Source organism: Ischnura elegans, chromosome 1 (assembly GCF_921293095.1).
Source record: "Ischnura elegans chromosome 1, ioIscEleg1.1, whole genome shotgun sequence".
Taxonomy (NCBI): domain Eukaryota; kingdom Metazoa; phylum Arthropoda; class Insecta; order Odonata; family Coenagrionidae; genus Ischnura; species Ischnura elegans.
In genome coordinates this window covers 151,350,435-151,376,990 of record NC_060246.1, presented here as the reverse complement: position 1 = coordinate 151,376,990, position 26,556 = coordinate 151,350,435, and the positions used below count along the sequence as shown (strand labels likewise).

Below are 26,556 nucleotides of genomic sequence, written 5' to 3'. Positions count from 1 at the left end.
ATCAGTCCTCCCTAGCAAATATCATCAACCTCTGTCCCTGCAGGTATGCTGCCATCAATGAAAAGTGTCCACATCCCCATTATGATCTTCTTTTCCATATCTCATCTCCTTCAGAGAACAAGATGCTGTATGGTGGTGGCAATGGAGTTTCAAGGCTACCTGTGGACCCTCCTCCACTGATCACACACACTGCAGCAACTCCACAAGACTCGCCAAACACAACCCTCGACACAGGATTTCGCGACTTTGGAGGAAGATTGACTGCTCCAGAGGCACTCTATGCCAGCTCCCTTTCCATTGACTCCATTGATCGCTCCTCTGTAAGTATCTGAAATGTTGACAAGGGTGTAAAACTTGCATTTCTCCCCAAAACTTATGTAGAACAAATTTGTAGAGGTGATAAAGTGAAGTACATGAGCTAAGAAAATATGTTAAACTAATTATTTATCAAACTAGTGATTTTTGAAAGTACATACATGTTCCCATTAACCACTAAAAAACCTTTGTCTGTTAGGCAAATGCATACTTTGAAGTCTTTATATAAATAATTCAGAAAATAATTAAGCTTGTGTATATCTTCTTATAGCACACATTACCCTCTGGGGATCATTAGTAATTGTGTATTGTATTTTTGATTAATATTTATTTTTAAATTAGAAATTAACATAGAATAACATTTATTGTTTATGATTTGACCTTGGTATATTTGTTCTTTTAATCATGCACTGACATTTACCCTCAACTACATTTTAACTCTGCAACACCATCGTTTCCTAAGAAAATTGATCCTTCACATTAATATTCATGTCAATGCTAAGCTAAAATTCCAAGACATGGCTTAATTTCTTGTAATTGCGAAAATTTGAGTGCATTCAGACACTATGCTCAGTGATAAGTTGATTGAGATGACATGAAAAACTCTGTGAGAGCACAATGAATGCAATTATTCACAGTTTGATTCTTACTTGCTCTCCTATGCTCTCCTGCATGCCAATCAGTGGAGATCAAATGTTGCTAACTAAACCGTTGAATGATCCGCGCCATGTTGTACTCTTACCTCTCGCTGGTGATAGCTCAGAGCAAATAAATGTGTACAATCATAAGTCACTCGAATTTCACCCTTGCAATAAGCCATTTGATGTGTCTATATTAGCATAAGCTTCTTTCAAAGGAAATTGGTTTAATATCATTTCCACTGGAAAGTATTGACTGAGTTAAAACAATCTCAAATGATTTTTGTTTGCTTCTGTCTTCTTCCTATTCTAACATTCTTCAATATTTTCCCTCTTAACTGGCTCCAAAGTATTTACCATTACTATACCTTGCAAAAGTTGGTCTTACACAAACGGAATCTCTTACCTCTTTATCTTTTATTCCAAGTCCTCGCAGTGCAGCATCCCTGGTCTGCTCAAGCCTCCTCCAAGCAAGTATGTAAACAACAACTTGTCCCCAACCCCTGGCCGTCGCGTGAGCCTGGTTGCCGTTGTCAACCATTCGTACCCTGCACACCCCCATACTCTGTCACCAGGACCCCCTGCCACTGGTCTGGCCCCCAACGTTTCATATCCTTCGACACCTTCATCAACCTCGCCAGCCTCATCACAAGCCACCACACCCAACCCTAGGAGGGAGCCCACCACTAGGTAAGCACAGAGCTGGAAGCTCATAATAGAAATGTTGTTCAGCGTCTGTTTAACATATTTCCATTCAAATAAAGACAATTTCAAAAATTTCTGAGTTACATTTTCCCTCACCCACCGTAAGGCCAATTATTAGTTACTGTATCACACGTGCAAAAAATCATTTGCATTGACCAGCTTCCTGTGGTTGGAAAAAAAGTTTATACAAATAACCAAATTAATAGTTATTCAGTATTGACAAATAAAAACTTTTCCAATTGATTTCTTTTGGCAGGGTATGTCTACCTTGGATTGTAGAATTTTTGTAAAAAAATTATAATTTGAATGTGCACATGATCATGATACCTACCTGAAATGTTTAATGAAACATAAGAACAACTCTTTGATATTCCGACTGTCTGTAGCCCTCCGAAAATGCAGCGTGGTTATTCCTGGAAGCTGTCCAAGCCATCACTTCGGAGAAGATCATCCCGGCGCCAGTCTGGAAGTGGTCCTGAAGGTGATGAGGGTGTCTTCCCCGAAACTGATGATGTGGTCCTCAACAACAACAGCAACAACAACAACAACTATGTGCTCAGCCCGCTGTAAGTTATATGCAATCATTACTTACTGCTGTCCCTGTGTTGAAAATTTGCATCATATTTTGCATAACCTCAGTTGCATAATCAGTGGGGGAATATTTTCAACTCCATGCAATAGACTTCCATCAATGGGGTAAAATTGAAGAAGTAAGCAGGTGCTAGAATATCATATTTTCCACACTTCCCTTACTGATATATGTATATGAACAATGGCATTAGAACCTGCACTTTTGCTTTAGATCATTATTAAAATCTATGTGAGATAGGGATCAATGGGTCAACCCTCAAGGTAATTTTTCCCCATTTTGTGTTGAATGGCAGAGTATGATTAGATGCAGCCTGTGCAGTTTTCCGGGGAATAGTGAGTGTTACTGCCATCTAATATTCAAAACAAAGTACAACGTCACCATGTAAGCAATGCACATGGAAATAGAATCAGGATTGAATTTCTTCTAACAAGCACTGTGAAAGAAAAACCTTGTGACAGTTGGAATTTTGGAATATGCAGAGAATGGATGATCACCTAACCTACAAAAATGTAGAATGCACAGCTGGAGGTTACGAGCCCCCTTAGAGTTTCACAAAATAAAGCCATCGCATAGCTCATAACTATCCTGTTCTCTCATAGCAACCTTATTCAGTTCAGGCCCACAGTGTGTGTTACTTTCCTGCAGACATTCCCACTGCAATGGAGGCCTCCTTGCCAGTATCAGGAATGATACAGGTCAGCAGGGGGGCAGTGGAGGAAATGGAGGTAGTGGAGGGGGTCTCAGCTCCAAGGGTCAGCCCTCCTCTTCTACTTCCGCCCCCAACAACAGCAACCAGCTAGGTGTGGGGTCATTCCAGCCCGCCTCTGCCCTCAGCCCCCAAAGTTCGATCCGCAGCCGACATAGTTTCTCTTGCCACCCGGCACATTCATCGCGGCCACCATCTGTTGTCTTCTCTACCACATCTTTTGAGCAGGTAGGGAAGATTAGATTTTGTTGAAGGTTTTTTTATAGTTACATGTGGCCTTTATTATAATGAACACTTTTTTCTTTCATTAAACCTTTTATGAATTTTTTTGTATCAAGCATAAAAACAGATGCAAAATCTATCTAAAAACTCTTGATAAAAATGTAATTATCGTTTTCTTGACTATTAAGTGAACATGTATGTATATCTTTATGTAAATCATCTATTAAGAGACATTGATGTAGTAGATGAGGTATGACAACACGAATGCTTGCTTAACTGAAATGAACTGAAACAATGCATTTCAAAATTTTCAATGTATCTTTGGTAATCTTGATAACCATGATAATTTTGAATGATTCAAATTTGATGTATCTTTTGAACAAATTTTATTTAAAAAATAAGTACATATAATCCATAGCCAAGTACATATAGCTTTTGGCTGAGCAACAGTAACATGTATGTATCAATTTCTATCAAAATGTAAAAGCTGTATTTTCAGGGGAACATTTTAATATCTTCCTCGATCATCAAAATCTCAAATACTTCATTAATCATGACTTTTACATACTTGACTTTCCAAGTTGCTCATCCCAAATGTATAAATAAGAAAATAAATAACAAGAAAATATACAAATTAAAAATACATATGTTGAATGAGGGAGTGAGAAGCCAAGGGTACAAGTGATTTTGCTATAAAAAGAGTTTGGTACAGAAATTAGAAATAGGAAACAAACGAGATCAATTAGACATGTATTTAGTAGTGCATTTGACTTCAGTGTCAGCATAGAACAGAGATTCACTCGTATCCTTTGTCAACCAATTTTTATTTTCTCTATCAATTTTTGTATCCAACTCTGTTAAAAAGAACCGCTTGTCCTCCTGGGCCTCTTGCCCCCACAAACGAGAGAAATAATTTTCCCTCCCTATCTCCCATGCAGCAACCAGCTTGGGGACCAGTGCCCAGGGACCGTCTCGCACGGCAGAACTCCCTGTGCGAGCATAGCCGGCACCACCGCCCCCTCTCCCAGCAGCATTCCAATGTTTCGTCCTCCTCGTACCCCATCAGTGCACCCTCAGCTCGTGCCGACCATTACCACCATCACCATCCCCACCATTATTACCACCACCATCACCACCGAAACTCGCTCTCAGCCATGGTGGCTGCTGCGGCTGCAGCCTCCTCCTCAGACCGAAACTCCAAGAATTTCATCGAGTCTCCTCATGCATCGGCAAAGGCAGATGACGACTTGGGGTCTGGCGAAATGGGAGTCGCCAGTATATCAGGCTACGCGGTGGGTGGAGGGGACAGGTCTGCTCCCGGGGGCGGGAGCGGAGTTGCCGTGGCTGCTGTGGCGATGGGGGCAGCCGCGGCGGCAGCGGCCGGGGCAAATGGGGCAGCCCCTGGGACCGCCTCTTCCTCATCAGCCGACGTCCACAAGATGAAGAAGATTTTCGTGTTCTTCGAGCCCAGGGGGTGTCTCAAAGAGAGGGACGACCACTCTCTGTTCATCTTTGCACCAGACAATTCGTGAGTTGATCTATTTATTCTCACATGAACCTAACTTAAATGAAGCACATTGCTATAAATACACTTTGGGTGTGCTTGGGTGGTATACAGGTTCCCTAAACTGCTTTTTTTTTATTTGCACGTATCAGGAACTCATAAAGTCGATTAAATATTCTTTCATCATCTCCAATACTTTGGCCTTTCTTTTGGAATTCCCAGTCATGAATCTGTTTGGTAAAACCTTTAGATAGTTTTTTCTTGTCCTGTACCATGTAAGGACCTCAAACTGACTCACAATATTCTAAAATAGGCCTTACAAATTTTTGCTACATCACCATGACAGAAAAATTTTTCCAAGCAGAATTTCTTTTCATTACATGAAAATAAACCAATGACATTTATGGTGATGAAGATATTGTGATTCATTCATTTTGTATGATGAGACCATTGTAGCAATACCTGTAAATGTATGAATAAACCTAACAAAAATTTTCTTTATTATAGAGTGAGACAAATGTGCATATGGTTCGTGAAACAGAAGTGGTTTGACAACGTTGTGTTACTTTTCATTGCTCTAAACTGCATCACCCTGGCAATGGAGCGACCGAATATACCTCCCACATCAAAGGAACGACTTTTCCTATCGACTGCTAACTACGTATTCACAGTGGTATTTGCTCTGGAAATGTTTGTTAAGGTGAGTCCTGCCCTCATTTTTTTTAACTCATCTCATTGATGCAGTTACAATCACTATATGCTAAGCAATTTCATTTCTATTCCATTGAACTGAGTAATGAAATTAAAATTATTGCAAATTGAAACCACTAGAATATCAAGTCAGGCCAACTCCTGCAATAAAATTTAGAAATACATATATATGTAGTTGTGTACAAGTACTCCATTACCTAGACGTATTCCATTTGTATATCAAGGATTTTCTTTTGGAATCTATAACTGCTCTCTTGTCAATTCATTCTTCATGGCACTCATCACCCCATTTCCTAACTTGCCTGTCAGTCTTAGGTGTGACACATATGGCATCAGGGGCGGATCCAGGATTTTTTTCTGGGAGGGGCACAAGCAAGGCCGTATCCAGGATTTTGTTCTGGGTGGGGCACAAAGATACCTCGTAATACAAAACGAACGCAATGATAATGGGACCGTATTAAAAATCTTGCATATTTTTGAGGGTCTGGGGGGGGCACGTGCCCCTGGATCCGCCTATGTATGGCATTGATATGGTTTAAGTACTCAGCCACTAAAATGTGTAACTACTAGAGATGTGCGAATAGTATCCGCGAATACTCGAATACCTCGAATACTAGAAAGTATTCGATATTCGAGATCTCGAATAGTTATGCCAAAGGTGCCGTCTCGAATACCTCGAATACTTTGAATTTCGCGTCATACACTGTCGCTCGCACGTCGTTCGTAGCTGACTCGGAAAAATGGAGAGAACTCTATTCTTTTAGTCCATGCAGCGCCGTTTTATGCAAGTTGACGAACTACATCAAATTTGCGGGTTAGAGCGGCGAAAAGATTTCGACGCGGGGAACCGAAATTGATCGGGTAAAAAAAATCCGAAAATCCCAGGTGTCCCCCATCAGGAGAACCTCAGTGCCGTGGGATAGCAACATTGTCGTATTTCCCACGATCCGCTATCCCCCTCCATTCAGCATTCGCCTCAGCCACTCTCACGATTTCCGCTTCTCCAAAATAAAAAAAAGTCCCAGCTCGTGGAGGAATCGTATTACGAAGACCTTAGCTTCGAACAAATATCAAGTTACCGGAAAATAATAGAATCGCGTTTCACCCTTCACTCTTTCTGCCCCACTGACCATTTTCCCGCATCCATCTTTTGATAAAAAAAAAGACGAGGTGTTTACCATGTGCACTTTGTGGCTAATAACTACAGGCACTTTTGAATCTTCCCCAGGAGATGAAACCACCATAGGGAGAAACTCAGTGCCGTGAGATAGTGACATTGGCGCATTTCCCACGATCCGCTATCCCCCTCCATTCAGCGTTCGCCCCACCCCCTCCGACGATTTCCTCTTCTCCGAAATCAAACAAAAGGTCCCGGCTCGCGCAGGGATAGTATTACGAAGACCTTAGCTTCGAAAATAATATCAAGTTACGCGAGAAAAATAAAATTGGTCTCGCGCCCACCCCCTTTTCTCACCCACTGACCTTTTTCTACCTACCTGCTTCGAATTTCCCCCTTTCCGGAGGTCAACTGCTGCATGAGTCATCTACTAGCCCGAAAGGTGTCTAACAATGACTTTCGGCAATTATTATTACACCTTCATTGGATTGAAATATTGGTAATGTGCGCGTAATTTAAAAAAGAAAAAGACCAAACACGACGTATTTCTGACTTTATTTAAGCATTTTACGCAAGAAAATAAATGCCGGACAGACGAAGAAATACGACGGAGGCTTAGCATTTTGGCGTAATGCTCAAATAGGGCGCTTTTCTATTATTTTTTTATTGCCTAAATCGAAATATTAATATGTACTCCTGGAGTACGTATTTAACGCTTTTAGATTTTTATAAGACGATATCTATTTTTCGCGATTAAATTAAAAGTGAAAATTTTCAAGCGCGCGAGTAAGTATGATTGCCGGGAAAAACTCCGCGTGACGTCGACGTCACGCGGCGTCGTTCTGCTTCCCGCTGCCGCGAGTGAGGTGACCTAGGGGTGAGGCTCTGAGCGCTAATACGACGCAGGATGCTAGCAGGTAGCCGAGTACCATGCTAGCAGGTAGCCCTTGGCTTAAATAAGGATTATTAATACCTTATCAAACGAAGAAAACTTTCCGAACTTAGTCAGTTTTAATAAGTGATTATTAAGACATGTTTCCCTGAGCTCTGTGCCTCACGCATGCATTGGTAACCTCAGACGATGTAAAACTGCTATCCTCTCGTGTATAAACAAGGTCCCTGTGATGTCACGAGGAGTGGCATCGCATGGGCGCCAATCTGGCCTTTTTCAAATGAGGAAAAAATTGACCATCGCCATTAATCTAAACCGGTATTTCTAGAACCAAATAATATGTATATTATGAATACACCAATGGTGGTTAACGAATCACAATCAATGCCTTTCGTTTTCTTTAATGAAGGAAACTACCCTATTGTTTACATAAAATTAAAATATTCCATTAATCAGCTAAATTCCTGTTTGAATCCTTTAAAGGCAATCACAATTACTCGCCAAAATCTCGGGTTTCCTGCTGCATAGGCGACCTAGTCAAACATTTTCACATTCATCGTTTAGTATTCGAGGTATTCGAAATTCGAGGTATTCGAATATTCGAGCAATGATTTGATATTCGAATTCGATATTCGAATTCGAGAAATCTACTATTCGACCCATCCCTAGTAACTACAAAATATCAAGTTGTTATATGCCTCTTATGGTTCACTGCCCTAATTAATTAGAATGGCTTGGGATTTTGAAACAAACATGACTTTTCATTTAACCAATTCAATTTAAAAATTTGTTTTCACTGAATAGTAAAAATAGCTAAATATCACTTACAATTAAGAAATTTTAGAAATTCTAGCTTCTTCGTATTAAAGGTTTTTTGACTGTTTGAAAATTGACTGTTCTCTCATCGCTCACCAGAATAGCCATTTTTTGCAAACTTAATGATGACTGTAACATCAAAATGAACTTAGAAAGTTAAAAGTGACCTATTTGGAAATCATAGCCACTTGGGTATTCAGCATAAATTTTTTTGAGAAGCCTCAACATAAATATTGACCGTGGACGAATAGGGGTCAGTATGAATTTGAATGAAAACACCCTAAACTGAACTTTTTCACTGGATTAGATAGTTAGATTATAGAATGCCTTTCTGATGATCAATATTTTGTTAATTTATGCCTAACATGACTTGAACAAAAATGAAAATCTTTGTATTTCTCCATCTTTGAGATATATTTTTTTTATTAGGTCATTGCAACAGGAATGCTCTCTGGGAAGGATGCATACTTTACATCTGGATGGAACATCATGGATGGCTCCCTAGTTATTATTTCAATTGTTGATCTTTTAATGTCATTGTTCTCAGATTCTGGCAGCCAACGGATATTTGTTATACTTAGGGTAAGTAGATGCAAAAAAAACACTGAAAAACCCTTGATCATAGTATTCTGAGTATGCACATAGCCGATTTTAACAATCTCTGCAAACTTCTGCAAACGTTTGAAATCATTCTTCTGAATTCTAACTTAAACTGTATTTCCTAGTAATTAACTGCATTGATGTCCGAAATCCTAAGTTTTGGGAAAGAAAAATTAGTAATGGAAAAATGTAGGAAAATGGCAACATGATTACAATCTAGATATGTAATTATCTTAAATATTAGTTATGAACATATGAATGCCTTTGAATTTTGCCTTTTATATTATATAAACCAGTGGAATAAATTTTTATAGCCTATCTACTTCATATGAATGAGTCTTGAGTGCTGAATCCATTTTTCTTTTTGAATACAGCAAATTAGATAATTTTATGAGGCAACTCGCCATGTAATGATTCTGATAGCAGCTACAATACTTTAGAGGCGTGAGTGGGTAACCTCAAAGTAAAGATTTTTACGATCTCAGAAAGAAATGTTGGCTTTCTTAATTTCTTTTGGAGTTCAAAGTACTAATTTGTCATTTATCGACTCCCATTGTGCAACTGTGATGTTTCCTTGTAATATAAGCAATATCTATCAGTACTATGCAATTCCCTGGGGGGTTACCCAACCCCTGATTTATGACCTTTCACGTGACCTGAATCTTTCTCATAACAAAGTACCATTTCATTTTTTACAGGTATTTAGATTGTTGCGGTCATTAAGGCCTCTCAGGGTAATAAACAGAGCGCCTGGATTAAAGCTTGTAGTGCAAACACTCTTATCTTCCCTGCGGCCTATTGGCAACATTGTTCTTATTTGTTGCACTTTCTTCATTATTTTTGGTATTCTTGGAGTTCAGGTAAGAATTTCAAAATAAGATCAAAATTATTCAGTGAATGTCAAGTTGACTTGGCATCTTCTCAAAATGGTTTTCGTTGAAGGGCACCGTGTAAATGTTAAATCTTGCTTTAAAATGTTTATCAGCAAGCTATACCATTTATTTTAACGAGTATATGTGCTGAAATTTTCATTGGGATCATAAAAATTGGTTTTATAAATTTAGCCAAGTAACATGTTAGTTTTTTTTTATTTTAGAAATTTAATTTCCTCAAAATGATTATAATTTATTTTTTTAAATTTCATCGTTGAAATCTGTTCCAGCCAGAGAAATATGTACACATATATGTATGTTTTGAAGAAAATATTAATGCAGGAGAAAGAGTTCAGACTTAAACTTGAAGTATAGTAGCATCGCAAGGGGGGAGGTCTAGGGGGCTTTTCCCAGAAATATAATTACGTGATTTACTTTGCTTCATAAAAGAATACAAAATACTAAAAAATGAAGAATTTACAAAGTATTTATTTGAAAAATGAAGTTTTTTAGATTATGGAAAGTGTAAAAATTTGTTTAACACCCTCTACTTACTACCCTGTTCCTCAATAATTTTCATCCCTGGATTTGGACCCCCTCCCCCAAACAAAATTCCTGGCTAACCCACGGTTGAAGTAGCTAATGAAGTATTATTAGCAAACAAACTTTGATTAAAAATATAAATGAGACTAAATACTCGATGTTCACCAATTGTGCATTTCAGTTATTCAAAGGTGCTTTCTACTACTGTGATGGGCCAGATGTGAAAAATGTGCGAAATAAAACTGATTGTAAAGCTGATCCACGAAATACCTGGACCAATAGGAAGTACAATTTTGATGACTTAGGAAAGGCTCTAATGTCACTATTTGTACTTTCATCCAAAGACGGATGGGTGAACATAATGTACACAGGCCTTGATGCTGTTGGAGTTGATCAGCAGGTGAGTATGGCACGACATGGCAACAGGATATTTTCTCACTTCCTAAGATGAAAGACATGGTGCTTTCAGCCTCTAGAATGTTTTGCCTTCTAATGAAGCAGCCTACTTGTACCCCCTTCCATCAGAAGCAAATATTGATTTTAATTTTGTAGAGGAGGGCAGGACTCAAGACCAATGTCTACCGTGGTGTAGGCATCGTCACATATGTTGAATGCCCAGGACCAGATTTAGGGACTATATGGCCCTAACTTATTTGAGATATGAGATCCTTTTTTAATCCAGATGCCATCTATGTTAATGTCATTTATGATTTTGAGAGGCATTGAGGGTTGAGCGTAAATACAATTAACCCTTAGGCTGCAGGAACGTTTTTAAACGGTCTGCATGGTGAGTGTGGAGAAAATGTTTGACCAGATTTTCTTACCACAGGCAGCCTTTCCTTAAGATTTTATTGCCGTCCTTTCCGCGCTTGCATGAACTCGGCCAAACATAGAGTGGCAGAGAGCACAAAGGCGTCTTTCGAGGACTGGGCACCCTCACCACAGGGAGCGCTACCCGGATAATCCCTTCTCCGATAGAGAGTGCTCCCTGCTCTCCGCAGTTCATTCACAATGAAAACAATTCCAACAAATCCTTGCATTTCCTAAGAATTTATTTATCTTGCTGTTGCTTATTAGCCGGGAAAACTTATTTCAATGCATTGGTCTCTCCTTCTTATACTATCGCTGGTGGGTCATCTGTCCCTGCGTAATTACCAAGGACATATTATATTCATGGTCTGTTATCAAGGGGTAGGGTGGGCAGTCCTGGATTATGAGGGTCCACTACCTTCTAGACACACGCCCGGGGTCGAGGGGAAAATATCTTCCCTGCTCATGTCCCGTACACAGCAGTAGAAAAATTTTGATGCAGCTAAAGGGCTAAGATACATCTATAGAAATATACAAATAGTGAAATATCTTTGACGGACACTCAATTTTACTTATAAAAAGCCTAAAAATGCAAATTTTGGGAGGGAGGTACGCACCCTCACACTAGTCTTCTTTTCACACATTTCTAATCAAGTTGAACTTAGGTGAAGGAAAAAATACCGAAAAGAAAAGTAATATCATAATCACTTTTTTTGGAGGCACTCATAAAGAGTGGGGTGAGTTGAGGTAAAGAGGGTCACTTAAAGAGGCTCCCTCCTGATTTAACCTATCAAAATATTCTAGAGAGAGTTAGAACTGCATGATGAACTGTTGATTAAGGCTGAGAATATGCGCATATCCTAATTCAATTTCATTTGCATGCATAATGAAGAAAATTAGATATTTATTGACGACAATCGTCGAAGGACAAGTGGAAGGCAAGAATGGAAAAGGAAGACCTCAAACAAAACATATGGAGCAAGTAAAGAGAGATATGAAAGAAATACGTAGGTGTTAAAAGATTAGCTGATAGGAGAACTGAGTGGAGAGCTGGGTCAAACCAATCCTAGGATTGTTGACCAGGGATGATGATGATGAGTGATGATTTCCAAGCAGACACACTTTAATGTAGGAGGATGTTATAACATTAGAGATGTGCGAATAGTATCCGCGAATACTCGAATACCTCGAATACTAGAAAGTATTCGATATTCGAGATCTTGAATAATTATGCTAAAGGTACCATCTCGAATATCTCGAATACTTTGAATTTCGCACCATACACTGTCGCAAGCACGTCGTTGGTAGTTAGGTAACTTGGAAAAATGTAGAGAACTGTAGTCGTTTAGTGCATGCAGTGACGTTTTAGGCAAGTTGACGAACTACATCAAATTCGCAGATTAGAGCGGTGAAAAGAGTTTGACGTGGAGAACCGAAAATGATCGGGTGAAAAAATCCGAAAATCCCCAGTTTTCCCCACCAGTAGAACCTCAGTGCTGTGTGATAGTAACTACGCAGCACAATTCCCAAAATCCGCTACCCCCTCCGTCCATAAGCCCTCTGCCCCTCCTCCAACGCTTTCCTCCTCTCAGAAATCAATAAAAAGGCCCCAGCTCATGCAGGGTTCGTATTACGTAGACCATAAATCAAAAGCTTCAAAAGAAAATATCAAGTTACAGGAGACTAATAGAATCGTGTTTCACCATTCCCTCTTTCTCCCCCACTGACCTTTTTCTGCCTACCTGCTTCGAAGTTCCCCATTGCTGGAGGTCAACTGCCGCATGAGTCATCTAGTAGCCCAAAAGGTGTCTAAAAATGACTTTCGGCAATTGATATTACACCTTTATTGGATTGAAATATTAGTAATTTGCACGTGATTTAAAAAAGAATAAGACCAAACACAACGTATTTCTGACTTTATTTAAGCATTTTACGCGAGGAAATAAATGTCAAAATACGACGGAGACTTAGCATTCTGGCGAAACTCAATATCTTCGGAGCTGAGCTTCTCAGAATTTGATGCTGTATTTTTTTCCGAAAACATATATCAAGTTACAATTTATGACTTGTGTTATAAAACTCTATTGTTACAGTCACAGATGAAGGGATATTTTCTCAGGATATTTGGTTTCTCCCTGATAGCAATTTGAATTCATCTTCTTATCTAATGAGAACTTCCAAAGATGGACTGAAAATAATTGAAGAAAAAATCTGGTGGGAAAGCGTGTGTATTTTGCAAAACGCCTAAGACTGTCCGCTAGCACTTGACAGCAGGAGTGGGGTAAAGCGAGCTACCTGTTGAAAATAAGAAGTTGGATGAAGCCGAGTATCAGATGGGCGTGCGCTGAAATGGCGCTTGGTAGATAAAAATGTATACATCAGACAGAAATCCGTTGTAGCAGTGTAAATGCTGAGATGGCATGAAATCATTTTTTCGCCAGCTGGTGTGTCCCCTTCAGATATTTGAGAGAGATGTTAGTTGAATCAACTATATACCCAAATTATTTCCATAGAATTAAAATATTCCATTAATCAGCTAAATTCCTGTTTGAATCCTTTAGAGGAAATCACAATTACTCGCCAAAATCCTGAGTTTCCTGCTGCATGGGCAACCTAGTCAAACATTCCCGCATTCGTTTTTTTCATCTATCCCCTTGAAAAATGATAGATCGAGGTTCCATCAAGAGAAATAGAAGAAGAAACGTATGTTCAATATGCTTTGCAAAACTCTAGTATTCTAGGTATTCGAAAGTCGATGTGTTCGAATATTCAAGCAATGATTTAATATTCGAATTCATAATTCGAGTTCGAGAAATCTGCTATTCGACCCATCTCTATATAACATCAAATTCCAAGTGGCTCTATCCTCATATGTTGAGCCATTCAAGTACATACATAATGAGTTCAACTTCTGTACAACACCATGTATAAAAGTTCTAATAAATTTCAGCATTTTAATTGGGATGTAAAATTTGCCTTTGTATTCTTTGCCTGTTTAGTGTAAAATATACTTTCACAAAATTGCCTCTTAATATTAATTAGCAGTAGATACTTTTCCACTGATTTTTTTTATCATTCATTTTACATGGTAACTTCACACAGCCCATAGAAAACTACTCAGAGTGGCGTCTCCTGTATTTCATATCTTTTTTGCTCCTGGTCGGTTTCTTTGTGCTAAACATGTTTGTTGGAGTTGTGGTCGAGAACTTCCATAGATGTAGAGAAGAACAAGAAAAAGAAGAAAAAGCAAGGAGAGCACTGAAACGAGCTAAACAGATGGCCAAAAAGAGGAGGAGTAAGTTCTCAATCATTTTTACTATTTCTGTTGTATTCTTTTATGATTTTGTATTTTGAAAAAAATAGTGCTGTAGTTGACATTGATGCATGCATGGGACCCACTGAGCATTATAAATGAATATATATTAACCCTCAAGCAATCCCACATCTTGCTATTACACAATCAGTCACACTGCTGCTCTACATGACCCATGCAGTGACTAAGTTTTGTAAAAGCCTTCTTCATTGTCGTATTTTTGAATACCAGGAATATAGCTTTAATTCATACTCATAATGATTGTTTTTGCTATAAAATTTTATGCATAATAATAATTTTAAGCCATAAGTTATGATAATTTCATTCAGTTTGTTCCTACATTTTCTCTTAGCACAACCTAAAATCAACAGTGACGGTTAAATATGTAGCAACTCCTCCATTTATATAAATAAGAAGTTGAGAAATGGAATCTTTCTTATGAAATAAAATTATTGTGTATTACAATGCTAAGAGGGCTAGTAACATTCTGAATGCATGTATGTATTTGATACAAAATACGTGAATGTATGTACAAAAGACAAAGCATGTATAAAATCTCACTGCAATATTATTTTCATACAGGGAGAAATCAGCCATCTTACCATGCCAATTACTCTAAACCTCGGCTGCTAGTTCACAGCGTTGTTACTTCAAAATATTTTGACTTGGCCATTGCAGCAGTTATCGGTTTAAACGTTGTCACTATGGCTATGGAGTTTTATATGATGCCAAAGGTAATGGAAAAATTAGATATCCCAATAGATGCATCAATTCTTCCTCTTATTTTGTCATATTATGCATTCACTAATTTCTGCTTTCTTTCTATTTAAATGTAGGCTCTCACATATGCCTTAAAAATCTTCAACTATTTCTTTACTGCAGTGTTCATTCTGGAATCTGTGATGAAGCTAGTTGCATTAGGCTTTCGGTTGTATTTCAAGGATAGGTTTGTAAATTATCTCATAAAAAATTCGTCATTAATTTTATCAAGATACAACTTTTTAATTCATCAATTATTTTCCTTTTTTAGGTGGAATCAACTTGATGTCGGTATCGTCATCCTTTCAATTGTGGGTATTGTTTTGGAAGAGCTTGAATCTAAAATTATACCAATCAATCCCACAATCATACGAGTAATGAGGGTTTTACGAATTGCAAGAGGTAAGTAATGCCATATGTGCTGTGGATTGAGTGGAAGAAATGAGTAGGTAAGGGCTTATCTTTAACTTGACTGTATTAATTAGTATTCATAAACAATATGTATTTTTTTCTCAAGAGATGGAGTGATAGGGAGTTAGACATTGGTAGGAATGGCAGAAAGTGGCGGGGAAAAATGTAGGAGGATATTTCTGAATCATTGCCCATTACTCAAGGTTATGAGGGTTTTTAGAGATTTAAAAAAAAATTTACGCAAGGATGAGTTTTTTGTGAGGATTTGGTATGTAGAATTCAGGCTAGTAACCACTGAAACTCAATTTTAACTTTAATTCTTTGAATATGTCAAAAATATATTTTTAGACATTATCATAATGCCATTACTCAATTTCCAAAATCTGACGGGAGACAGCTGATTGTCCCCAAAATTGTAGACTTTGTTCATTACCATTCTATGATTAATACTCACGAAGATTCCAAATTTGTATTATATGAAAACATATCTGATAACACAGAACAAACTTGCTTTGCTTCTCTGTCCAAGAAAATTTTTTCCCATGACTATTCATGTGAAATTTCAACTCTTTCTTTTTACTATAAGTCATGAAATAAGTTCCAGTCATCTGGCAGGCATGTAGAACATATTACACAAGCATACCAAAGACTGCTTGTATATATGCAGTACATAAATTGTTTCCATTTGAATATCCTCCTTTTTAGCTGGCAATTAGAGTTGGAATTTTTATTTTATTATGTTAGATGTGTTGTTGAGCAATGTTAACTGCTCTAAAATTACTTCCTCTTAATTTTTCAGTTTTGAAGCTGCTCAAAATGGCAAAAGGAATAAGAGCCCTATTGGATACAGTCATGCAGGCCCTTCCTCAAGTCGGAAATCTTGGGTTACTATTTTTCCTCCTATTCTTTATATTTGCTGCACTCGGTGTGGAATTGTTTGGAAAACTTGGTAAGTACAATGAAAAGAACATATCAGAATAAGAATATAATTATAATTAACTATTAAAGTATGTACACAGAATAATTACAATGACTATCATTTATGTAATTCGAGAGTTTCAGAAAACAATTATATTTCTCAAAGCATCTTGTGATGATAGCAATAATCACCATCCTGAGGTACCAAAATACAAAGAGCAGCTAGTTAGATTAAGCATTTGTATCACTGCCCATGGCCAGTATTCCCAACCACTCATCCTATCTCAAAACAACTAGTTATTCATTAGAATGAGCAGTGGTGCAGCAAGGGGGGGGGGGTTTTGGGGTGTAAACCCCCCCCCCAGAGCTCAGAGAAATTTTTAAGTTTAATCCGTTTTACTTAATTGGATTAGATTACTTATAGTATAGTGTTATTATTAATCAAATATCCCTCTTAAAGCCTTAAAACTCGCCATTTTGAACCATTAATCATAAAATTTTCTGAAGGAGGGCCCCCGCAACTCCCTCTTACCCTGGAAGGTACGCAATACCCCACACCCCTAAGTATTATTTGCGCCTAAACGCCCCCTAGGCATAATTCTTAGCTGCACCCCTGAGAATGAGTACAACATTTGTAAACAAATTACAACACAGAAACTAAAGTAAAATTATGCATGTACCTGCAAAAATATCCCGAATGTTCAAGTTCAAAATCAAGGAATATCAACAGTCCAGGGATGCCGACTTACAAAAAATATTGGGGGGCCCAAACCAGGGATCCTGCCCCGGGAAATTGTACAAGTAGTGAGTTCTAAGTTTTTTGAGCATTTTAGAAGAGTCATATGATCAGCATTAGAACCCTGATAACTCGAATCTCGATATTTGGACACTCCGGGGAAAATCGACAAGCCTGACACATTTTTTTCCTCCAACCCATAACAAATTTTTTAGGGGGCTCGGGCCCCTTCAGGCCCCATGGAGTCAGCGCCACTGCTACAATCTAACCAACAGCATACATTTATGCACATTAACTACATAATGGTTCCTCAGAGGGGAAAATCATTTGCCTAGGTGGGGATTCAACCCTGGATCTCCCTCATTCGTGCCAGGTGCTCTACAATTTGAACTACCATGGAATTTTCTACCTCTATGAAGTATTGTTAGTTTTAAAGGATAAAGGACTTTCTCCTCTGAAGGCAACAGAAGTCCCCAGTGGAAGAAGATGCCTCGGTAGTTCAAGAGGTAGAACACCAGGCATGATTGTGGGAAATCCAACGTTGAATCCCTGCCTAGGCAAATGATTATTCTCTGCGGACTTTTTGCACTAATCATCCAGAATGGTTCATCCATTGTGAGTATCCATGGCAAGTACCCAGTCATCACAGTCCATACTGCATCTATATGTGGAGTGGAGAGTGAAATGAGGATGCAATGTGTGACAGGATGCGTTATGTACCAAATATCCCTTTGCATCCTTTGCTAGGTGCGCCTATACCATCCTTTCATGTTGAAATCAAAAATCCTCTCGCATTAATTATTATAAAATATCAAGAATTATTATTATAATTATTCACAGTATTCAAGATTTTCATGCACATACTACGGAACTACCATACTGACTACAGTAGTAGCTATGGACTTGCCGTTTGCTTAGTAGCCATCTTTCCCTACCTCAAGTTGTTGTTGGAGCCTCGTGGATTGAGCATTGTGTTAGTTGAGGTTTTATTGTGACCTTTTTTAATTCTGACCCTTCTACCAATTTTGGCTAACCTCCCAGTATCAACCCAGTATCGAGTAAGAATGAGGTGTGCTGTCTTCACAGGATGTCATATTGCTGTTTCATTAATTCAAGTGAAATAATATTCTTTTGTAAATTTATCATTCCAACAGAATGCAGCGATAAAAATCCCTGTCAAGGTCTTGGAGAGCATGCCCACTTCAGCAACTTTGGAATGGCCTTCTTGACACTTTTTCGAGTGGCAACTGGTGATAATTGGAATGGAATAATGAAGGACACGTTAAGAGATGAAAATTGTGATAATGATGCAGAGTGTGTGACCAATTGCTGTGCTTCAACTATCATTGCCCCTGTATTTTTTGTTATATTTGTTTTGATGGCGCAGTTTGTTTTAGTTAATGTTGTTGTTGCTGTTTTGATGAAACACCTGGAAGAGTCCCATAAACAGGTTTGGAACCAATCGATTTAGGTATTAAAAAAGACTAACTATGCCAACACAGCAGAGATTAACCCTCCAATCAATGATTTCAGATGGAAGATGAGCTAGACATGGAGTGTGAACTAGAAAGAGAGCTGGCAGAAGTTCAGGACGAAGAGGAATTAGTGGAGGATGAGGTAGATGATGATGATGATGACACTGATAATGGCCAAATGTCAATAAAGGACACTCTGGAAATGACTTTGGTAAAATCATACTTGTTCACCATAAAATATAAGATGTACTTCAATTTATTTATACATGAAATTCCATAGTTTTAATCATGCTGTGAAGGCTTTCTTAATCTATATGCTACTTTTATTCTTGCCTTATATTCTGGAGGCCTATGTATTTTCATGACTAAACACCCCAGTCCAAAATTATCCTCCTTATCTGCTCTTTCTTCCTCTTAAGTTTAATCTCCCAGAACTGTTATATATAGCTGTAATACATACTCCCGCATAACCTTTCCTCCTACTCTTCACCCCTTCTCATTTCTTTACATCCCCTCATCCAAGCATTAATTCTAGGCATGGCTTGTCATCAGCACAAACAACTTTATCTTAGACTTAAGTACACCTACCTCTTCATTCGTGTTTAACAATTTCAACATTCAATGACAATAATTTTGTATTACATATCATTGGGGATCACATTTCTCTTGTAATATTAAGTCACTCATAAATGATCTCAAACTAATTTTCTTTTAATTTTTTTTCCTCAATGGCTGATGATTTGTGATGCTTCTGTAACTAATCCATCATTTATTTGAATCCAGGACTATGAAATGAAGCCTAAGGAGCACCTACAATTAAATAAAGCATTATCACTCCCAGCAGACTTCACCTTTCCATTAGGAAAAGGCAGCCCATCTGAGCAGAAAGGTCAGTTAATGGCAAAGTTCATGCTTTTTAGTAGGTCATGGTTTATTTATATAACTACATTGCTATAAACAGTGGTAGATTCAGAGGGGGTTAGGGGGGCTATAGCTGTCCCCCCTTGGGTATCCAATTTACTCTAGATGAAGTGATAATTTTGTTTGGGCCCCCATTACTGCTGGAAGGTGACCCCCCAGACCTCTCACCTAACCCCCCCCCCCTTGTCGCTATCCTGGATCCACCACAGCCTATATGAGTAGTGAAATTAAGTAGGTAGTGAATTTAAATTAGGTAGTCATTTTTTCAGAGTGTATTTTTAATTTAATTTTTTATTTATTTGCTTGTCTCATGTAGACAAATATTGCATAAATAATTAAAATTATTCACCTAAACCAGGTTTCTAACTCCAGTCTTTTTATAACCTGTTTGCTATTGTTTTAAGGATGGCATTTATTTGGCTTTTTTTAACAGGGCATTCGAAAGTATTCTAAACCCTGTGACAATGCTCCACCAATTTTTCAATCAGTAGAGTTTTAAACACTTGATACATTTTTATAGCTTTCATGATGGATTCTAAGGCATTTTAACTGTCTTGAAGAGCATTTTTGGGGCTATCATGGAGAAATTCAAGTACCTACTTAAAGAGGAGCAAGTAGGCAGGGACCCTTTAAGCATTGTTTTTACTCTTCAAAAATGATCTTTTAATGTTTCTTAAGGTGTTAAACTCTCAAAAATTATATTTTCACTCTTGGAAATTATCAAATTGCTAATTTCCAACTCAAAGCCAGGGATGGATGTAAGGCCGCATTCCAAAATGTTACTCAAGTTTTGATCCTGACGCAACTCAACTCGATTGCAACCTTAAAATATTATCATAACTCTCAAATCACAAAGCTTGCTCAGACTATACTCTACAATTAATAAATTGAATCCCAACTCAATTGAGTCGCAAAGTTCCAACATGTCACCTCAGGTTTTTAAAATGAAATACCTATGTATCTCTTCTAAAAACTCTCCAGTGATGTGTTATATATTACACTCCACTGGAGAGTGGTTTTTGGTGAGTGACAAAAGTTAAGGGTTACAACAAATGAATTATTCTAGTAAATCTTGCCACAGTTACTCAAGCTCAAGTGAGTCGAGTCAAAGAAAGTTTCGAAAATATGAGCTCTACCTCAAACTCAACCTGAGTATGAGATCTGTACTGCCTCAGTATGGTGAGGATTTAAGATTTAGTCCTCCAGTTATCTTGGTGATTCAGATCTCAAGCTCAAATAATATATTTACCTAAACACTTGTGGTTCGTGGTCTCCCACTCATAAAAAACTATCATTACTGTAGAACAATATCACTCACGGAATAATTTTTACGAGAGACATCATAAATGTGAAATTACTTCATAAATGTGAAATTATGGCCGTGGATATTTTTGAATTTGGCGATTCAGGCTGAGTTTCAATGAAACTTATCAACTCTGGAGATAATTTGAGGGAGCTTATGGACTCAAGAGATTTCTAGTAATACCAACATGGCAACCGGGTCGAGTTTGAGTCGCCATCAATACTTGATTATTGTTCTGGAATATGAACCTTAATCTTCCTTGAATTTCAATTAATGCACATTTGCTGATTTCAATGCTTATATTATCTACTGTTATAATCTTAATACATAAATATTTCTTCAATACTCTCTCTTAGAGTCATCAATGATGCAGTTACATGAGCTGAGACATAGGTCAGCCAGCACTAGTCAGAAGTACAGCAGCCAGCCGAGAGACTGTGGGAGGAATGAGCTGTGGGAGAGAGATACACTCAGTGAGATTCTTTCAGTGCCTCCTGCTTATCCAGCCACAGGATATTCAGTGTACCCAACAGATGCTTCAGCAAAATCCACCATAAATGGAAGTGGTGCAGTGTATGTGACTCCACGAGAGCCCTCCCCATATCTTCCCCGAATGAATCTCCAAAAGTCATTGTTGCCCAATCAGTACAGTGGCATTTGCAACACAATATCCGAAGAAGTATCGAAAAGCACAGAGGGCTCTTCCAAGGCCTTTTTGGGTCTCGGGAGCTTACAGCCTAGTTGCAGTGCTGCTGGGGACCAGTCTAGCCCCTCAGACGTGTCAGGCCTCTCCCCGGAATGCACCTCCCCGGCGGTAACCCTTATACCACCCCCTTACCCCACTGTGGTCATGATTCCTCCATCTTCTTCGTGTCCCAGTCCAACTTGCCCCTATATTCCCTCCTCTTCATCCTCCTCCACGTCATCCCCCTCCTCCAGCTATTCCCACTCGAGGAACAGTCCTTGCATCTCACCCCAGGAGGGAGAGATCTCTTTAGTTGTCCCAGACATTACGTTCAGCAGGAGTAAGTTAAAAGGGGGAGCTGGGGGAGAGGGAAAGAGTTGTCTCAAGCGAGTGAAGTATTCAAAACACTCGAGGAACAACGATGGCAGTGGTGCGAGCGGTTCGGTTCGTGTCACCTCTTCCTCCTCGTCCCCCTCCTCAGGCACCCCCTCACCATGTCCCTTGCAGAAGAGAGATGCCGCCAGTCAACCCCTCAAGAAGCAACACCACGCCGGGCAATCCAAGGACAATAGCTTTGGGGGAGACAGGCAACAGGAGAGTGTTGGCGAGGGTAACAATAATAACAGGGTACTTTCCCCGAGAGCTTCGTCAAGGCAAGAGGAAGCTCCATTTGTGGTAACCAAGACTCAAAAGCCTATGCAGGTGGCCAGAACTACTTGGGTAGATGGTCATAGCTCCGTAAGCAATGCCAATGATAGGGTTACCGAGGGTTCGGAAGGACAAGCAGGTCCTTGCAGTGCGAGAAAGTCGGCTGCTGAGAATGGTCAAGGAGTGAGGACGGTCATGTGGCAAGGAAACGAGGAAAGTGCCAAGAGAGACCAGGGGGAGGGAGGGAGCAGTGATGACGGAAGTCAGGAAGACCTAAACTTCAGTGAAGATAGAAGGAGACTGTGCTAGTGGTAAACAATAAAATTTAGATATTATCAGCCAAAATTAAGAAAATGCCAAATTGATTTTTCTGGGCTGTCAATACTGAATGTTATCAAAGGAAACACACAAAAGAGTCGACATACTAAGCTATGCCTCTTAGATACAAATCATAGGTTCCAGTAACTCATACATTGATGTGGTAATCTGCTTGACTGTTACATACGTGGGGAGAAATTTTCTGGAAACCCATCTTTTACATCTCCATTATTGTTCCCTCTGTTCCTTAGGGACTCAACTTCCTAACTATTTGAGTGTTTCCTGAAAGTCAGAATATTATTTTCTCCTGTTAAAACTCTTTAAGTACAGAATCCCACATTAGTATGAGTCTGATGCACAGAAAATTACTCTGGAAATAAATGTGATCTTAGAGTCTGTGACTTCATCTTCTTCTAGAAGATCTTCCAAATAATAACATACAAACTAGGTGTTGTACACCTTTCATAGACTCCTTAACCATGACTGAACAGTTTCATCCGTCATTATATTACTACCTAGTTCCATGGTGCGTATACACACAACTGTAAATTTCCATTTTATCATTGTATATTAATTTGGAGTATAAATCAGTGAAAAAAAACTTCAAGTAGCATCACAAATGGGCTAAACTTTCCTACACTTGCCTCCTTTGATGACTAGCCAGCCTTGAGGATGAGAGTGTGATTATGGAGTTACAGATTAAAGAATGAAGCAGGATGACTGAAAATTGTGGGCAGCAATCATGTTTCAGGGTAATGTCTCTTTTATTATGACAAAGAGAGGAATAATAAACCAATGCATTGGCTAATTCTGTGATATTAGGCATTTGTGGCTTGTTTTCCTTTGAATAAAGAAGGAAAATATGACTTGAGGTAGTTTACCAGCCTTAATCCTATGAATCAAGCAACAGCAATAGTCAAATGTGATCTTTGGAATGATTAGATTGGGCCGAATGCGTGACATCAGAGGTTTTTTTGTTCACAGTATCTATGACACCTCTTTCTTTAAGATCAGATGCATAACTGATCCCCAAAATCTATTAAATTGTGTGGGCAAAGTCACTGCTCTGAATAGGTAAAAATAATTCTTCCTATCTCCACTCACCTGTGCCTTGTTAAAATATAACTTACTGCCAGAGATGTATCCACCCATTAGAAACCCTCAACTTCTCAATTACGATACCTTCCAATCTATTTCTATAACTTAGTGCCTTTCTGGAAACCATTTTCCAAAGTCATAAAATGTGTAGTATGTGGTAATGAATTTTGCACAAATTTTGGCTAAGAGATGAGCAGGAGTGATAATAAAGGCTTTGGAAAAAAAGGTTACAAGGTTTCAATCTAAATTGATATTGTCACCCTGGATCATACGCTGACGAATAAAGTGGATACTTTGAAATGGCAAATGATAAAAACCTGAAAAAAAAAAACTTAAGGAGTGAAAGAAGACTAACAAGAGAGGAGAATGAATGTACAATTTTCCCATTGTAATTTTATAAAAGTTGCCTGCTACCTCAATGACAATCACATTGCAGAAATGCAGAGAGGAAATGTAGGTTGAGTATGTGGAATGGAATGGCAAGCAAGATAACGGAAGTGCTCCATTTGTTACCCCTCTTCAGAATTTGTAAGACTTCTCCTTTGTAATAAACCCAGTAAATGATTCCAAAATTGTATCCTTTTTACCTATCCAGGAAGAATCCTTCACAATGTGACTATCGGAAAAGTATACTCTATTGTTAGTGAGGAAAACATAGCCATTCGACTGTACTCTCCCAGGCAAAGCAGATTTAACATCATTCTTATTTGAAGCTTTCAAAAACATGAGCAAGAGCTTCAAATGTATGTTGATGAATTATTAATATTGCTACTGTCACATTCATTTAATTCCAAAAGATGAAGGCATTTTTATTTATATAGACTGTAAATCATTACTTGATGGGATCATGCCAAACATTCAAATATCTTAAGTCATTGCTGATTGTATAGTCACTTTGAAGGGTGAAATACATTGTAAATTTGTAAATATTGTTTATAATAAATACTGTATTTTGAATTGTGTTTTCATTCAGCAGAAGAATTCTGTGCATAGAATCATATTTTAGGATTTTATTTATATACATGCATATATTTATTCATCTCCATACTACTGCGATGTCAATGTTTGTGTTTCCATCTCTGAGACAAATGGCAGATGAAACAAAGATGAATATAAACATAGCATTTGTATTTTCCTTGTTCTCATATTCACTTGTGGTATCTTTGTTTCATTTTTTATTTGTCTTAGATATAGGAGTACAATAACTCTGACACGGCTTTGGCATGGAGAATCCGGATTCTCCCCACCCACAAAATATAAAAACACAGTTACTTTCCTCCATCATTAAAGAAAACAAAATGCTGAAAACTCACTTATCTACAAAAGATTTCTATGAAAAATCAAGTTTTTCCATTACAAAATGTGTTAAAATTAGTAAAAAAAACCTCTATTTTACCACATTTCAAAATACTCACTTTCACATCGACACTCTCGAACAGCCTTTGTTTTATATCATGCATTTGTAATGTATTTTAAGCAATTTAATTTAAAGGTAATTGGTATTGCTCTCCTTTGCTGAGTAGGTCAGCATCATATTATCTGAAGGAACTCCCCTTTGTATTTACCAATTTGAGACCAATGTGTCTGTGTAGCAAACATAGAAAAATTACATTATCACCAGTAGAATTGAATCTCTTAATGTCTCAAAAATACTTTTTTAATGTCCTTATTTTTTCAGCTTGAAAGAAATGTGAAAATAATTTTTTTTTTTCAAACATTCTAATCTTTTCGTTTTTTGAGGTAACCATCTATAGTGCCATCCAAACATTGACACGGCAGAATAGCCCAAGGAGTTTCAATCACTTTGGCTATATTGTGATTTAGATAAGGCCAAAGCTACAGTTAACGATTTTTAACATATGTATTCAAATTTGAGACTATCAATGGGAACGGTAGCATGTATCAACAATTGTTGATTTTTGTAACTTCTTACCGCAATATTCGTATCTAACATAGATACCGGGAAAACCAGACGTTCATCCCTGAAATGCAGGCAATAATTTTCTATTAAATACAGCAGAACTTTTCAAAAGCGATGCGATAGTGTCGAAGAAAGTGTGGTCAAACTAATTATTCTCTTATGCTGATGAAACTAAATGCATAAATTCATGCGCACTTGCAACTTTCAAATAAAAAAAAAACATTTGAGCCACCGCTTAGCGGACTAAAATCGAAAAAAGCTGACCAAAACATCAATCCCAGGCCACCATATTGGTCAAAATTGAATAAATTTCATGGAAAACGACCATTGATTTTTTTGTATAAAATACTTCTTTAAAAACCTTTAGCCTCCACCAGTAGTTCATTGAACTGTTGTGTGGATAAAATCATTGCATTATTTAAAGGTAAGCTCTTCTTCTTTCATTTGGTTTTTTTCATAGATTTAAATTTACTATTTATCACAGAAATGTGAAAAAATAAAGGATGCTCTTTTCAGCCAATTGTTTTACACATACCTGCGTAGGGAAACATTCTATGCAGAGGGGCTAACCATTTAAGGTCCATAAGGATTGCAGTCATTAGATTATATAAAAAATACATTTTTATGCTAGTATTGACGTGCAGATTCCAAAAACATTTGTATGAAAGCGGTATCTATAATATTTTTGAGATGCAGTCTGGGACGTGAAATAATACCAATTATCGCTCCGTCATGGTCCACAGGGACATATAATTGTCCAATGGCATAAAAACAAGTTTTGTGGAAATTAAAGTACAAAGCGGAATTTTTCATACTCCGCTTTTCCACAGACTAGGTACCCCTAAAGGATAAACCGACAGTTCTGTTATAATTGACCTCATTGATTTGTTATAAAATATCAAATTACCACTTCGTTAACGCATTTCAAGTGAAAGTTCTTAACAATGTGGAAACTGGAATATCTAAAGGATATCACAAAAATAATTTAAAACTAGAAGCTAATAGCC

At 38.0% G+C, this 26,556-nt stretch overlaps 1 protein-coding gene across 1 annotated transcript in view; it reads left to right on the top strand.

Moving 5' to 3' along the window:
• LOC124166966 (voltage-dependent T-type calcium channel subunit alpha-1I) overlaps nucleotides 1–24,585 on the top strand; it is a 67,769-nt gene extending 43,184 nt beyond the window's left edge. The window contains exons 17-34 of the mRNA XM_046544748.1: nucleotides 115–320; nucleotides 1,381–1,643; nucleotides 2,045–2,224; nucleotides 2,896–3,184; nucleotides 4,117–4,706; nucleotides 5,190–5,382; nucleotides 8,648–8,800; nucleotides 9,517–9,678; nucleotides 10,415–10,633; nucleotides 14,146–14,338; nucleotides 14,939–15,090; nucleotides 15,193–15,302; nucleotides 15,387–15,517; nucleotides 16,326–16,475; nucleotides 18,335–18,630; nucleotides 18,714–18,866; nucleotides 19,439–19,544; nucleotides 21,236–24,585. Coding sequence (XP_046400704.1) covers nucleotides 115–320; nucleotides 1,381–1,643; nucleotides 2,045–2,224; nucleotides 2,896–3,184; nucleotides 4,117–4,706; nucleotides 5,190–5,382; nucleotides 8,648–8,800; nucleotides 9,517–9,678; nucleotides 10,415–10,633; nucleotides 14,146–14,338; nucleotides 14,939–15,090; nucleotides 15,193–15,302; nucleotides 15,387–15,517; nucleotides 16,326–16,475; nucleotides 18,335–18,630; nucleotides 18,714–18,866; nucleotides 19,439–19,544; nucleotides 21,236–22,521 — 4,832 coding nt within the window. The 3' untranslated portion in view covers nucleotides 22,522–24,585. The remainder of the gene's footprint in view (nucleotides 1–114; nucleotides 321–1,380; nucleotides 1,644–2,044; nucleotides 2,225–2,895; nucleotides 3,185–4,116; nucleotides 4,707–5,189; nucleotides 5,383–8,647; nucleotides 8,801–9,516; nucleotides 9,679–10,414; nucleotides 10,634–14,145; nucleotides 14,339–14,938; nucleotides 15,091–15,192; nucleotides 15,303–15,386; nucleotides 15,518–16,325; nucleotides 16,476–18,334; nucleotides 18,631–18,713; nucleotides 18,867–19,438; nucleotides 19,545–21,235) is intronic.
• Nucleotides 24,586–26,556: the final 1,971 nt, after the last annotated feature.